The 15949-nt window shown below is 48.0% G+C and overlaps 1 protein-coding gene across 9 annotated transcripts in view; it reads right to left on the minus strand.

The window, feature by feature from the left end:
- Nucleotides 1–161: 161 nt before the first annotated feature.
- The window catches only part of RBM6 (RNA binding motif protein 6), a 60115-nt gene continuing 44327 nt past the window's right edge, over nt 162–15949 (minus strand). For 6 of the 9 annotated variants that reach the window (XM_080606576.1, XM_080606568.1, XM_080606570.1 and 3 more), the window contains exons 11-24: nt 15653–15813; nt 14765–14862; nt 14232–14277; nt 13587–13647; nt 12540–12631; nt 11704–11856; nt 10543–10632; nt 9656–9745; nt 8791–9054; nt 8126–8200; nt 7435–7532; nt 6051–6162; nt 2511–3811; nt 162–1307 (exon numbers count right to left, since the gene is read on the minus strand). In XM_080606576.1, the coding sequence (XP_080462702.1) occupies nt 3686–3811; nt 6051–6162; nt 7435–7532; nt 8126–8200; nt 8791–9054; nt 9656–9745; nt 10543–10632; nt 11704–11856; nt 12540–12631; nt 13587–13647; nt 14232–14277; nt 14765–14862; nt 15653–15813 (1466 nt within the window). In that variant the 3' untranslated portion in view covers nt 162–1307; nt 2511–3685. The remainder of the gene's footprint in view (nt 1308–2510; nt 3812–6050; nt 6163–7434; nt 7533–8125; nt 8201–8790; nt 9055–9655; nt 9746–10542; nt 10633–11703; nt 11857–12539; nt 12632–13586; nt 13648–14231; nt 14278–14764; nt 14863–15652; nt 15814–15949) is intronic. The other 3 variants (XM_080606574.1, XM_080606575.1, XM_080606573.1) reach the window with 2 other exon arrangements.

The following is a 15949-nucleotide window of genomic DNA, read 5'->3' on the forward strand; positions in this document are numbered from 1 at the left end:
TCAGCCTACTCGCTCTGCTCCCTGCATCACACCCCGTGACGTGGAGGTACCCCCAGACGAGCAGAGCGGGAACCCTGCATTAGCAATGCACTGTGCCATTTCTGCTCTTCTGTGCCATTTCTGCTCTTTGGAACGAAATCTGGAGAGAGCCACAACTGAGATAAAGCAGCACTTGTTTTATTGAATCCACAGCACAAGAATCCCAGTCCTGCCTTGCAGGACAACTTCCCTCTCTGTCACCTCACTCCTCCACAGGGAGAGGTTTTTCTGGACGTGCTGGAGCTGAGAGGGGGCAGTCCATAGTTGCATCTCTTCTGTCGTTGCAGAGGGAAGCATGGTCACTGGTTTCTTTGCTCACTCATTCTCTCTCCTTCCCCTTTACACGATTCTGTCCACATCCCACTTGCTGTTTTCTTCTTCTCAGAAAGCTACTGGAAGTACAACTCTAGCTCTACATCAGTATGTTCTGCTTAGAAGGTCCCAGCTCACTGTTGTATCAATACTAATCCTGTTTTAATATGAATAAATACTAGAAATCAAAGAATCTACTACCTTTTCTTTGGGAAAGAGAGAAAAAAGCATCTCTTGCTTCAGAGACTAAAAATGTCTTTTTAACTGATGTCAAAAAACAACATTCTGTAATCTTCAGTCATATCCGCTACTGAAGGGCAGCATGCAAAGCAATATGCAGTACATGGCAATAGCACTAGCACAACTGTGAATAATCTGAAATACAAGCAAAATAACTAACAGATATCAAAGTAGTTGCATTCCAGCTGTGGCTTTAGGTGCATTCATTAAAATATATGTATATAAATAGTACCAAAAATATCAAAGACATCAAAGACATCCTGCCAGGGATAGCTGAGGTTGCTACATCACCTAGGCTGTTGTTCTCCGAATATGTTACTTTTTTTTTCTTTTTTTTTTTTTTTGGCTTTGTGCTTCTTTTTAATGCTTTTGGCTTCTTTGCCTATTTGTTCCAATTCATTAATAACCTTGTCCCAGTCATCTCATCCTAACGCCAGCGGAGGGCTCCCCTACGTTCCATAAAGCTGGGTATTCCACAGCTGATGCGTTACGGATGGAGAAGGCATGTTTCATGCTTTTGTACATACCTTAATACACACAAACACACCCCTTCAAGGGAATTATTACACAGAGACACCCGCTGAGTTATCGTGGGAAAGAGGAATCCAGAGGAAATAAGACAATATCAAATGTAGCTTGATTTTCCATGAGATTGTACAGGGATGTTTTCCTCAGTCCAGGCGAGTGTGGTTTTCAAGCCACGCATGGCACATGCCCTGGAAATCACAAAATTCTCTTAGTAACATGGTATTGTTCCAACATCTTTGGGCACAAGCAATATTCATAATTTCCCATAATCATTTAACTACGATCCTCGAAGTAATGGAAGCTGGCGTATCTGTACTATTTCTATGAGGAACATAAAAAACAGGATGCAGATCTACCTCCAATGAGAGGAAAGGAGTTTCTTGACTGGAGACAGGCACACCATGCAATTAGATTTTTTTTCCCCCTTTTCCCTGCAGTCTGTTCCTACTCCTGTCTTGTTTCTAACCCGAGCCCTAGCAATTGGCCTCCGTGGAAAGTGTTGTATTGGCTCTCCTTTCACACATGCATATCACAACAAATACAAGCGAACAAGCCAGCTAACACAAAGCCAAGCCAAAGAATACACATTATTTAGTGAGGTTCATCTGTCCAAAGGAAACTGCTGTTACGTTTATGTTTTATCTGAACACCTGCATATAACTCAGCAGACTCACCTGGGCTTCCTGAGCTGCGAGCACCTGGTGACTCACATACCCATTATCTAAAGTTGCTACCAATAGCTCATAAAAAGCTTTCTCTTGCTATGAATTGCCCCAGACACCACCACCAAGGCCATGTTCTTACCGCCACTCCCCAGGGCGGGGCTGTGCCACACACCTTTATGGCTGCCCCACATCTCAGATCTCTGCAACCCTTACTGCAGACGCTCGAGGGAGCCACTCAGCCAGGTCACGTCCAGCATGTTTTCCCAAATTCTTCTCCATCATCTGGAGAACGCTAGAAGGGTTGCTACACTTTTGAGGTTTTGCATTACTCATTCAGGCTCTAGTTTGGGACTCTTCCTCACTATTTCCACTCTAACAGAGCTATCGGCATCCTGTGAGTCAGGATCATTGCCCATCTCTCCACCCGAAGCATTATCATCGCCATTACCCAGAGCCTCCTGATCTGTAGAGCCAGACAGGCTGTTCCCAGCTGCTGGTCAAGTGTCTTCATTTTAAGGCACAAGTATTAAGGTGACTCTTCCTCCATCTGAACTTCCACACAGTTCTCTCCCTCAAGCAAGTTCCCTGAGCAGCTCCTCTCCCTGGGTTTGCACCGAAGTGCCTAGACAGGGCACAGAAGGGCTTTCTGGCAGGAGAGGACTGTCTACAAGTCCTTTCTGAACGATGTGACTTGCCCTGGGCACACACACTCCCACCCTCACTCACCAGAACCATGACGGGGGTCCCCAAATCCTCCATCGCTGGGTGCAGCACTGAGAACTGGGGTGCCACCAAGTGAGAACTCCACACTTCCCTGGGGTTGCCTGTGTTGGAAACAAAGAAATGAAGCTTGGACAGGTCTTCTGCTCTCTTCAGACATTGTCAGGTGTTGGAGGCGGCCCTTTATCTCCAAATCTTGCTGTCTTCAGCTTCCACACATCTCTGGTTTTCCCTGCTTTGAGATATTTGAAAGCAACGTCAGGGCTGGCTCTCTGCCGGGCACGCAGGGAAGCAGTATGCACGTGAAGGCCGGGGCAGCTCCGTCACCACCCTCCTGCTGCTCTGGCACACGGTCTGCTCCTGCTCACCACCAGCATTGTCCTTACCCGTACAGACCACACTCAGCCTCCTCACCTGTGGTCCTCGCTGAGCTCACACACACACATGCTTCCACCATGCTTCAGCCAAACCGGCCCTGTTACGCAGCCCTGCCCAAGGAGCTGCTTCTGCGCCTCCCTGGGCTGTGTGAGCACTTGCCCAAAACAGCCTTTCCCCTACCAAACACGCTGCTATCAAACAGTTCCCCACCGGACACTACGCAGCCCCTGCCATGACGGAGCAGCAGGGCTATCTACATCCCCACAAAGCTCCCCAGAGGTGCTGCCAACAGATCCAGCCCTTCCCCAGGGAAGAAGGGAAGGGCTCTGCCCTGGTTGGGAAGCCCAGATGATGCCCAGCATTAATCAGAGCTTCAGCTATGGAGCTAAATTGCTACCAAAATTGCTACCAATCGAACCCAACTGTCCTTGCTAAAAACCAGGATGAATCCCACACAAGTTGCTCCTACTCCCAACTTCCTCCCAGGCCTCGGGGCTGTCTTCTGCTCTCTGTTCACTTCCTGACCCAAGAGTACGTGGCACCAGGAGCACCTGACCCTGACATGGACACAAGCCCCAGGGACCTCGTCAGCAGACAGCAAAACATGATGGGGATCTTCCAAAGCAACGCATCCTTTCAAACATGCCATTTCAGGCAAGAGACAAGCACTGACAAATTTTCAGTTTTATTAAAAAAAATCTAGCAGCAAAACCTGTAACAATTCAAAAAAAAAAAAAAAAAGAACATGACACAGAGAAAGAGACGGAGATGGAGAGAGACAGGCTTGGGGTTTTCTCCACCATTCACTCAAGTTCCTTGTAGCGGGCAAACATGACTCTCCTGACAGCATCACGGTAAGTCTCGTTGGACTGCCTCTTGCTGGGCTTCCCTTGGGCCCCCAAGCCAGGTCCCTTCTTCCGATTTTCCACCTGGAAACAGACACAACCAGGATCAGTGATTTCTGCTCTTTGCCTGCTTCTTCTGCCTGCAAAGAAAAAGCTTCCCCCGCGCTGGTTCAAGACAGCCAACTGCTCCCATGTGGATAGGGATAAGAAGAAAATACGTGTCCCTGCAAAAGCTGTTTGGGAGAAACTCCAGGCCTTTGCGGGCAACAAAAGCACAGGCAACAAATGCCCGGTGCGAATAAAACCATAGGATAGTCTGCGGAGATCAGCACTAGCATATGGTGTGGTAGGAGCAGACAGCCAAAATGTGCAATGCCAGCAGACAAGAGGCATCCGTGTGCAAGCATGGATCGAAGCAGAGCAAAGGAAAGTGCCAGCAAGAGAGCTGGGCTCCCAGGGAGCTGTTTGCAGTTAGACTGCACTTGCACGAGCTCAGCTCTTCTCTCCTCTAATAGTGTTCCCATGGGACCTGGTAGCGCACTTTGCATTTCAACCAGTTTTTAACGACTGGCTTTTGCAGCCAGTGTCTGAATTTTTCATTAATACCTGCCTAGCGTTAACCCAGGAGAGCTGAGCGCTGAAAGTTTCCCTTGCTTTCAAGCCTAACTTCTCTGGATACCAGAGATGTGATCAATGCGGCCGGGAGATCAGAATCCTGTGGGGCTGAAGCGGGCACATGGCTTTGCCCAGCAGGACTTGGAAGTGGGAAGAAGGCACACCTCTAGGGCTCTTTTGAGAGGCTCCTATAGGGATTGTACGAGGGCTGTGCCTTGCAATCAGCTTCCCCCTCCAGGCCCGGGAGCCCCGATTGGAGGTCAGACCGCCCAGAGCGCATCGCTAGAGCTGGCTCTTTGACAAAGCCCGTTTTATGGCCGCAGGAAGCTCTCCACGAGGACCAAACAACAGCTGGAGCAAGTTCCTGCTATCTGAACTGATGAGGGAAACTTGCCTTGTGTGTGTGGGCTCAAGCAAGCGCGTCACAAAGCCTCAAATATTTGCCTTTAACAATATACTCGACTGCGAGCTGGATGTCGCAACGCAAGCTGCACTGCAAGTTGTGGTGACCTTTGGTGAGGCGCTGGCACCGTGCAGCAAGGCAGCCCGGAGACAAACCCGCTGTGGCAAGCAGCTCCAGCTGCAAGGGTTCAGTGCTGCCCACCGGCCCCTGGGCAAGCAAAGCCCCAGGCTGTTTGTTCCTGCTGTGTCCAGGCATCCCAGGTCGCCCACTGAACACATTTCTGCAGAAGAGTGGACTCAGCAGTCTTTTGTACCCCTCCATGGTGTCAGTGTGACTGTCTGCATGTGAATTAATCCACTGGAAAAGGCTCTGTCTTATTTGCTTGACCGACCATAGTATCACACAGCTAAGATTGCTTTCCCTGCCACTCTAGAGATGACGTTTAACCTAGCTCTGCAGCGCTCTGTCCAGTGTCAAACCGTGGCCTCAGCCCTGCCCATACAGCTGTGTGGGGACAAAGGAAACAACCCACAGGAGAACAGTCTTCCTTTCAACTCAGGTAAGCCCCCAAATGCTGTCCCGAGGGCATGTCTGAGCTGTGTCTGGGAGCAGGAACTAGCAGCAGTGGGTATGAACCACTCAGTGGAATCACCAACAAGGACAAAACACGTGAAGTTATTTCAAACTGCAGGTTGCAGATGACTCAAAAACCAAGCGTCAAGTGCAATTAACACATTAATACCTTGTCGCAGGTAAACCCTCTCCAGACCAGACTGTCCCAGACGGCAGGACCTACCCAACCCTGCTTACTCCTAAAGTTCTTTTCAGATGATGTACACTGGTAACCCCTTTCAAAGCCCAGCATTTAGAATTGCAGCAAGAGCCTCAGCAGGTGCGGACACACAGCAGCACACGCCCAGGGGCTTTGGCTGTGCTCACGCCTTCCAGGAGAAGGTCCACCTTTTCTCCCCGTTGACGTGGCTGCAGAGCACTGAGCTGGTGACCTGCTCAAATCCCAGCCTGCTTTTGGGCAGGTATTAATCAGATGCTCACACCCTCCTTACTCACCGCCAGTTTGTTTTGAACCCCTCCAGATCCATAAGGATTCTAAACCTTTTCTCCCACCAGCATACTCGCAGTCCCTCCCCGCCTGCAAAGCTAATCAGCGCACATATTACTCCTTCGAGCAGGTGCTGAGTCACGCAGCCTGACTCCTGTTGGAGCTGGGAACTCCCTCCAGCTCTCTTGGGCGACATTACGAGCTTGAACAACAGTGATTCATTTTGAAGGGAAGGCAAGGCTCACCTCCATTGGTGATGTTGTACCCTGCTGGTTGTAGCCAAGGCCTTTTGTCCACCCTGTGGACTGCAACATTCGGTTTCCTTTGTTGTTACTGTCAATCCTTGGATCATAGTCACTGGAAAAGAAACAGGATCAATTGTACAGCTTTGCAATGTTTTGAACACGTGCCAGAGATGTTTAGCTCTGCTAATAACACCTTCAATGACATTCAAACCTCTCCTGAGGGGAATTTCCAGTTGTTTGCAAGGAACACACCGCCCGAAGAAACCAACACGGTGCACTCTGTGTGCAGGGTTCAGACACCTCTGACAGTGTAGCTAACTCCCTGTCCCACCTCAGGGGTAATACACCGGGACACAGGAAATGAGCTCGGGCTCCAAAATATTTATGGTACAAGAAGGCCAGAAGCACTCTGTTCTTGTATTTCTTAATCTGAGTTTTAGCAATAGCAAGAAAGTTAAGTCTAATCCCTGCTGCTCTAGTAGATCTTTTTCTCCCAGTGCTGTGAGCATTGTGGTCACCAAGCTCAACAGATGCAATGCTCATTTGCACACCCCTTCTCCCACCTTGTCATTACTCATCCAAAACCGTTAACCAAAACCCATAGTTTTGAAAACTGTTCTGCACAAAAATAGCTTCCTGCATTCAGACAAGTTCTACTTTCTGGCTGCTGCTGACACTGCACACAAACTGCTTTAGTTTATCCGCACCTTGTCCAGGAAAACAGAGGGAAGAGAAGAAACAGATTTTTAAACTGCAAAATGTGAAGGAAAGGTCCCCTTCTGAGGTGCTGCACCAGAAGGGAACAGGCACGTAACCAGTTTTGTCTTCAACACATGCCTAGCAGTTCCTCAGCCCACTGGAACACATGAGCTTGCAGCAGGCAGACCTTTTGAGAGCTCCACACAGCACGCACTTTCTTCCTACACCTACTCTGACTGAGATGGAAACAGCTAGTGTTCCTCTGAGTCAGTAGAACAGAAGAAACACAGCTTTGCTCCTTCTTCTGATGGCTAAATGCCAGGACAGGAGGACAGCAAGTGCCTTGAGGATGTGGTGACTGGGAATGAACTGCGCTCTGCTCCTTATGTCCGCCCAGGCACTCTCAAAACCCCCATCCTACCCATACAGTACCCATCTGTACGTCTCTGCTTTCCCGTAAGCCCTTGTCTCCAACCCTGCACTACATAACCCTCGCCCCCTCTGAGAAGTCCTGCAGCTTTTGACAGACTTCTGCTTTGGGGAACTCTGCCCACAAGAATCACAGCCTGATCATTACTCTTGCACATTACCCCACCAGACAATTCCTGGCCTTGGTGTGCCAGCAGCACATGTGCCATCATGGCATCAGCAGCCCCAAAGACATCCAACCAAGAGCAGACATTACCTCTCCGAGTCCCGATCATATCTGAGTCGTTTCCTCTCTGGTGAATCCATTTGCTGGAACTTCTCTCTTCGGTCATTTCCTTTGTCTTTGTATCTCCCCTTCACAACAGAAAGAACAAATTAAGTACAGGAGCTACGAAGGATTTGACACTCCACAGGAGATTGCTCTGCAGGTAGGTCTCACCTCAGCCACTAATCCTTAACTGAGGAGGAAATCTGTCCTGGAGACCCACAAACACAGGATGTTTCTAGGACCCACAATCCACTTATTCTGTCCTGATGGCATCTGTTGCTGCCAGACCGAAGGTCGCAGCCTTCCTGCTACGGCACCATGAGCAGCTCTGCTAGCTTCTGAACAACAGCCACAGCTCTCCCATTCCTGGACAGGCAGCAGCAGCTGCCCATACACTGCATTGATTTCAAATAGTAATCTGTGTCCCATGTAGCTCATAGCCCAACACTGGCTTGCAGGGCAACAGAACCACCACTCAGAGCCTCCTGGGAGGAAGGCAACCTGCTCTTAGAAGTCACACCATAATCTGCAGGTCCAAATGCAGAGCATGTCCACAGTTCAGTTTAAGACTCTTGGCCCAGGCTACAGACAGAAGTGTAAAAGTGGAAGGTCTGCCTGGACCAACATTCCCCCTAGCACAGGATGACAAACATAAGTCTGCCCACCACCACAGACCCACCTCACGCTCTCTCTTCTCCAAATATGCCAGTTCCTGCTCAGATCGTTTGATCTTCATATGTATCTCCAGGTTTTGCTGGAAGAAGGAAAACAGAAGCCAGAGTCAGCAGAGGACACAAGCTGTCAGGGTCATTTGCTGCAGCCATAACAAGTATAAATAAAGCAGCATGCCCTTGTACCTGCACTAATCCAGATGCAACAGCTCCCCATGCAGCCCAGACTACCTGCTCACCCACAAGGAAAGGCTGTGGGACAGCCTTTCCTGTCCCACAGTAGGAAAGGCAAGCGGTCCTATTTTAACCTGCGTGCAGTTTGGTCCTCCCAGAACCAAGAGCTCAAAGACAGTGCAGAATATAGGAAGGCATGCCTGAAGTTCTTACTGCTATTGCACTTGAATGTGCCAGCAGCCCACTCTCCCCAAACTTGAGCTGCATCACTATAGCTTAAAAAGTCACAACCTGCTATTATGGCACTCTCATGGCAGGAGCAAGCAGCTCACACAATGCTTTGAGCAGAGCTTTGATGGGAACTTTGCCTGCTACTGTGTCAAACTCAGAACAGCTCTTCCCACACAGTCATTGCATCTTCTCCCTGTATCACAAAGCTCTTGAGCCAAAGGCAGCTCACATCACACATACAGCCCCCCCGCCACCAGCTCCCCCATACCTTGTGCAGGTTGGAGAGCTGCTGGTGCTTGATGAGCACTTCCTTGTTGGGAAACTGCCTCCTGCACAGCAAGCAAGCCAGCTTGTTCCAGTCAGTCAGCTTGTCGTCGCTCGCCTTGGCCTTCCTCGGCTGCTCCTCGCGCTGTGCTGGTGGGTGGGGAGGTGGCAGCCACTGCGCCTGTTCCTCCTCTTCCTCTTCCTCTTCGTTGTCACTGTCTCCTCCATACTCTCCCAGAAGACCTATCAGAGGGTTCACCACCTTGGGCTGAGGGAAGAGGCAGAAAAACATGATAGTTTGTAGCATCAAGCCTTCTCTGCCAAGCTGGGCTCTGCTTCCCCAACCAATCTCCCTGTGCCTTCTCTCTCTGTTCTAGTCCAAGAGCTAGAGAGCAGCAGCATGGAAAAGTGAAAGAAGCTGGCCAGCCAGCATTTAAGCACCACAGGGTAGAAGTTTTTCTGTTCTCAAGACGGCTGTGCTTCAGTGCCAGGCTTTCCCGATCTGCTACACACCTAAGCAAAAGAAGCTGGGCACAGCAGCAGCTATTTGGCCTGGAGTGGCTAACAATCGCTTCCTCCAGCAATGAAGATCATTGAGGTTTGCCCTTCCTCAGTTTGGAGGAGGAGTTCCTCTTGAGTGAAGAGATCCTGCCTAGATGCCAGTATCAAATTTCACCCTGCCAAAACCCTGCAAACAACCCAGCATTGTGAAGCAAACTGTCCTGGCCATTCCATCTCCAATGCTCTCTCCAACAGCAGGAGAAGCTGGCACTTCTGCCACCCAAGGTCAGAGCCAGGCTGTGGTGAGCCTCCCTAGTCACCTACCCTACCTCAAACAAGCCAAAAATCAATCCAATGGAGCGTCTTACCGGGGCTGCACTCTCATCCTTTTTCACAGAGGGAGGTAATGGTTTCTTAAAGACATCTTCTGCAGAGAACTTCTCCTCTCCAGACTCATTCTGAAACAATCAAGACCAGGTGTTAAGACTGCTGTAGCACAGATTCAGTGCAAGCAGCAACTAATCACACGTTTAACAGGCCTCCAAGGAAACCAGGCAGTCAGAAGAAATGAGGTGGTGTTTTTGGTGGCAGACATTCCAATTCTGGGCATCGCCCGAACTATTTCTCCTGGAAGTAGGCCCTTGGTTTCAGGGACAGCTGAAGCAGCTGCCATGCTGTCTCAGCCTGATCCACTCTCACTCTCTGCTGGACTGTGATGCTGGCCATGGCCCCAGCTGCAACTCAAACCAGTGAGGGAGCTGGTGCAGGGCCAGTTCAACATTTCAACACCTCTGTGTACACAAAGGATGTGGAGATCGTGCACAAAGCAACCCCCAGAGCCAGTCAGCACAGGACCAGGGAAGCCCACCAGTGCATGACGAGTTACAGCCCTGCTTCACTGGGAGAGAACAGACCAAGCGAAAGTACTACATGTGGGGAGAGGAAAGGATGACAATGCCAGTTTTCTCTGCCGTGTCTGTGGTATGATACATGACAAGGCTCAACACAGCTCTTCAATTTTCAGGATTTTCTCCTGGACAAAGAACACCAAAGACTGTAGTTACCTAGCATTGTAACAGGACGAGGCTGTGATGCTCGCTTGCATGCTCAGCAGCACAAATTTGGGCTTGGGTGAAGCTTCACATCTACATTCTTTACAGAGAACTGCTCTGATGCCCCGGACATGCTCTAGTTCAGTGGTTCATTAGCTACTCATGTTTCACTGGGGAAAGACAGGAGCTATGCAACATCTTACCAAGCTTGCACTTTCGTCCTTTTTCACTGAGGGTGGTAATGGCTTTTTGAAGACATCTTCTGTGAAGAACCTTTCCTCTCCAGGCTCATTCTAAAAAACCCAAGATTGGGCATTAGACCATTAGCAGCACAGGGGCCAGGGTGCACACAGCAGCCATGAAGCCAGTTCTGAGCATCCATGGAAACCAGAAAGCAAGGAAAAGCGATGGGGGGATTTCTGCTGCAGATGCTTTCACACTCCATTCAGCCAAGACCAACGTTTATCCTAGGTCAGTGCCCTTGTAAGCAGGCATTCTCCACACCAGATGAGATTCCTTGGCAGGCTTGGTACCATCATCAGAGACAATTACTCCCCTCAGGTCCCAGCTCCCCAGGACCAAGCATGCCACAGTGCACATCCAGACCAACAGGTAAGGAAGAAAAAAAATCTGCATTTGTAACTAAAACACTTCTACCAACTCTTGTGGTAGAATTCATTCTACTCGGCATTCCTCAGGCCAAGTCAGTATCCCGGCACAGTTGTGGAAGATCCTGCTCAAAACACCCACGCTCAAACATTGTTTTGGATAGCTACTCCCACTCAGCAGCTCCCCACGTGGGGGAAATAACATTTGCTCACTGAGAGTAGCACTAAAGGGCTGGACTCTGGGAGGAACCGTACAGGATGTCCGTCATGAACTCCTATCTGCATTCGATCTTGGTTCACCTTTGCAGTCCATCTGCACCGCTTGCCTCATCTTCCTGTCTGTCTGTGATGTTTGGAGGCGGCAGGAACTGTGGTTAGGGAAGAGCTGAATCTCTGTTATTATCTGACCTGCTATGTTCAGACCTGCCTTCTATTTTTTTGCTGGCTCTGTTACAACAGTTGGGTGCTTTCAGCAACTGGGAGTGAAATGCGAGTCTCAATTACATGGATGTTTCTGAATCCTTTACCATAAGGAAGGGATAAGAAGTCCTGACTTAATGTCAGGAGACAAAAATTTCAAGAACTTGTCCCTGCCTGGCCATGTTCCTGGCCTGCTGGTGACCCCATGTATTTCATCACTTTCTCTCACAGACTCTCCCCTTTTTGAATCCTCTAAAAATTACTCTCTTTTTTTCTAACATCCATTACCTCAACCTCCTAGCCTCTCTGACCATTCTGATGCCTGGAGGTATTTACCTTAGAAGAAGTATTTTTCCCTTTCTCCTTTTTGTCCCTGTTGTCTCTGTTGTGTGGTTCCTTCCTTTCATTTGTCCGTTCTTGGCTTCCATGTCGCCGCCTTTTGTTCTCTATGGGTGATGAGCAGGATTCTCGGTCTATCGTGACTTCTCTCTGAAAGAGGCATAGAAAAATAAAAAAAACTTAGCTGAAACCCTACAATCTTCATAACAAGACTTTTTGTCCTTATTTGGCTGAGTAGACCAGCACAGTAAGAAAGGACTGAAGAGCCTCAGATAGATGAAGGAAAAGGCTTTGGGACTTTGCTGGGGCAGAAGACTGTCTACTACAGCTAAGCTATCAGAGCACGACCCTGCTCACAAAGAGCATGGACATTTCCAGTTTCATGAAAACACGATGACAGTCCCATAGAACCTCAGCAGATGGCTCTTTTTTGGGATCCGTGTAACTATTGCTGGCCAGGCTTAGGGAGCAAATTGATGAAGACAGAGCTCTGTTTTCCATCTTTTAGTAGAAGGTCACATGTTTTCAAGTAAAGCTGAGCGAGGATGCTCTTAAGTCTGATAAACACAGAGGAGACCAACACCCTTCCTTCAGAGGCCAAGGAGGCAACCACAGCAAATGGTTCAACATAATGGACTCCTAGCCTCTCATTATGTTAACATTTTGGAACACAGACCCCTTTTATACAGGTCAGAGAACTGAGCGAGAGAAACAAAGCTGACTCTGTGTCCTATGCTGTTCTATGCTAGCCCTCTTCAGGCTGCAAAATCTACTCAGAGAAAGGCAGTTTGTAAGAACACGTTACGTGTAAAGCTTCCTTCACATGTACTCACCTGAGTCCTGGGGTCATAGTATGTCCCAGCTATGGGATCGTAGTAATTCCCAGTTTCAGGATCATAAATGTATGTGGACACATCTGATGGAGCTGAATGGAGAGACGAGTTAATATCAGAGTCTTACAAATGCAGAACTTGCTCTTTACAAAGAGAAAAGCAAGAGTAAACCTTGCACTGTCAAAAGGATCAAGAGTAGGAAAGAAGAAATTTTCTCCCCTGGTAAGACAGGCAAGAGCAGTCCTCACATCGCTCTACCTACATCTTTTTTCTCTAAGGAGTAATAAGGTAGATAGGTTTTCACAGTTCTTCTGTTTTAGGACTGGCAAAAATTCCACATCAAAACACAATTACAGGGGCTGTGCTGAGATCACCAGATCACAACACCTGACCGGACAAAGATATGAAATTCAGTAATTTCCCAAAGAATGGGTTGATGTGTACCAGGCTCTGTTTCCACCCACCCCTGTGAACAAGGAAGATCTGTGCTCTTATAAACAATCTCCTGTTTAAAACGATGACGCTCCCCACATCCCTTCTGTCTCTGGGTGCATGAAAGCTCCCGACAAGAAACAGAGCAAACTGCTTCTACTGGAAAAGCCAAAGGCCTTAAGGATAGGGCCATAATATGAGGAACATCTCACATTTCCAAAATATTATTTAGACTGAGCTCAGCAATGCTACATATATGTTAGTTAAACAATTATGGCAGGGGGTTCCGGCTACTGGCACTGCTGCAGTGTATTTTCCTCTGTCTCATCTGGAAATTACCAGGCTGATTTTATCCCATCAGTATGCCACAACAAGGAAAAGCAAGCAGCAAGTTTTCTTTATTTGCATGTAGCTTTTGCACAGTAAAAGTATGGAGAAACCCATTATCAGATAGGAAAATGTGACTAAACAAAGTTGGCAAAGGAACTCAGAAGTGGGTGTAGCAAATAAACCTACTCCTAGTCTTTAAAATATTTTTGGGCTGATTTCTACATGTCAGTGCCCTTTTAAGGAAGTAAAGTCTCCACAGTAGGAGTGAGGCAGAGCTTAACTTACACTGTGCTCTGGTGCGTCTCTGTGATTCGTTGCCCCTCCTGTCTCTCATGCCTCTTCTGCCCTGGATTAAGTGAACAACACAAACAGATCAGAGACTCTCTGACAGACATCATATTGCTTCTCCTCCCTCCCACGGGCCCAAAGTTCAGGAAAACAGTTATTTAGCTACTCTAAATAGAACACAATCAGACATAACTTTTCATCTACAGAATGAGGGACAGTATTGCAAGGCACGAGACCTCCACAGCCCCCCTGAATCTTTAAATCAGGTACTCGTGGCAATCCATTTGAAAGCCCCAAACCCATTCAGTATGGGAAAAGCCCTGCAGCCCTGTAACACAACCACTAAAGAAGAGACACTCTCTTCAGGAACTGAGATCAGCCATCAGTAAGTCAACCTGTAAAAGCCTGTTATACGGTAATCCAGACCCAAATTCCCTCAAGCAGCATCTGTGCTGACCCACATTTCTGTGTGCATTATAATCGTTGTGGCACAGTAGCAGTGAAGAGCATACTTGAGCATTATTACCCCACCTTCAAGCATGTTGAAGTTTTGGCAGTCCAAGGGAAAAAGCCTAACAAAGTCGTGCCCACTACCCTCGATGCTCCCGCCCTTCCCTCCCAGTTGCAGCTGTGCAGGCCTACCTGTCCATAGTAGGAATTGTCACTGTGCTCCCCGTAGTCATTCCTGCTGAGATAAACATTGCAAGTTAATGTCAATCTGGCTTCAAATTAACCTCAGTGTTCTCCAAATGATAAGCAGAACCAATAAAGACAGAAAGACCATCTTCACTGGCCACATGTTGGTTTGTGTTCATCCCAGGAGACAGAGAGGCTTTGCAGATCGCTGTCTCCACTAGAGTTATGCCCCCCCTCTCTGCTTAATCAGCAAAAAGCAGCTGAATCTCTCTAACTGCTTTTGAAAAAAAAACAAAACTATTAATTCCTTCACAATGAGATTTGATGGCTGGACAACAATAGGAAGCCACCTACTACAATGGCTAGTCCCATACTGCTCAAATCCTGAGGCTTCTTCTAGCTCTGATACTTCACTGTACACTTTGTTAGGCTGCAGGAACATCTGTACTAATTCATTTACCAACCTTTAAGTATGAGTACATCTCTAGCCTCGCAGCACATCACACAAAGGGTAACCCTACTGACTCATCCATACATACCTTCTCCTCCCTGTAGCAAGATTCACTTCCACCGTACGTCCATCAATGCACATGGGGGGATCCAGATTCTGCAGTATCTTTAGCAACCTCAGCGCCTCCTGTAAAATGAAAGAAGAATTTCATATCTCTGAGAAGTGAAGTCTGTTTCTGCCCGAAGAGAAGGTTTTGTGCCTACAGGATGACCATAGCAGGACAAGAAACACAATACTCTTGCCTAAATATTAGTGAAAGATATTTAGGAGGCGACAAAAAGGATAAATACACTGCTAGGTTCTCTGCTTGTCCCACAGCTGTTTTCAGCAGCCAGCTAGGGACTGTGTTCTCCTAGAGCTGCTGGACAATGCAGCACCATGGTGGCTGTTGCCCCAAAGAGTTTTGGTGAACGCTCTCTGAACCAATGCAAAAGCACAGCTACAGAGTCTGGAAATCACTCTGGCTAAGGAGAAAATGTGAACCCTCCAGCGTTGAACTGTCTGTTTATTAAGATTCTTGCCTTTTGCAGACAGAAACGATAGAATTCAAGTTCCCTGCAAACAAAATAGCTGTGCAAGAGACGGTCCAGCTTAGGAGGGTCTACAAAGAGACATATTGAGGCAAGAAACTCGCTCAACATCACAGTTTGTGACAACATTCTTTAGCTCCTAATGTCTTTAGCCTGTGATCAACAGATGTATTGGATGTTCCCTGTGTCTAGCCAGACAAGCAGGAGTGGTCAGTAACTCTCTACAGAGCAGCTGCCCAACAAGTACAACTATTTCTTTTGTTTCTTTTGATTCTTTTCTTTTCTTTCTTTTGATTTTGTTTGATTCTTTTGTTCCTGTGCCTTCCCTACTTCTACAAGCTATAGATGCCAACAGGGGGAGCATGTGAAAGCAGGAAACTACTTACAGCATGTGAGTCCAGTTCAATGAAGCCATAGGTCTGTCCCATCCGGCCAGCTTTGTTCTTCATGATGCGCACTCTGGACGTGGAGAGCTGCACGTATGGAGCCAGGAGCCCCACAATCACTTCTGGGGGGGTGAATCGTGTAATACGCTTCAGCATAATTGCTGAGAAGGACAATGAGAGAGGTGGCCAGGAAAAAAAACGTGGAATAAAAAAGATAATTCAGATCCAGGCTTACTGTGACAGCAAAAGGCAAAACTAAACCCACCCAAAGCAACAGCACAGCTTCTTGCAGTTGGG

The sequence above is a fragment of the Anser brachyrhynchus genome (genome assembly GCF_964034855.1).
Source record: "Anser brachyrhynchus genome assembly, chromosome: 10".
NCBI classification, from domain to species: domain Eukaryota; kingdom Metazoa; phylum Chordata; class Aves; order Anseriformes; family Anatidae; genus Anser; species Anser brachyrhynchus.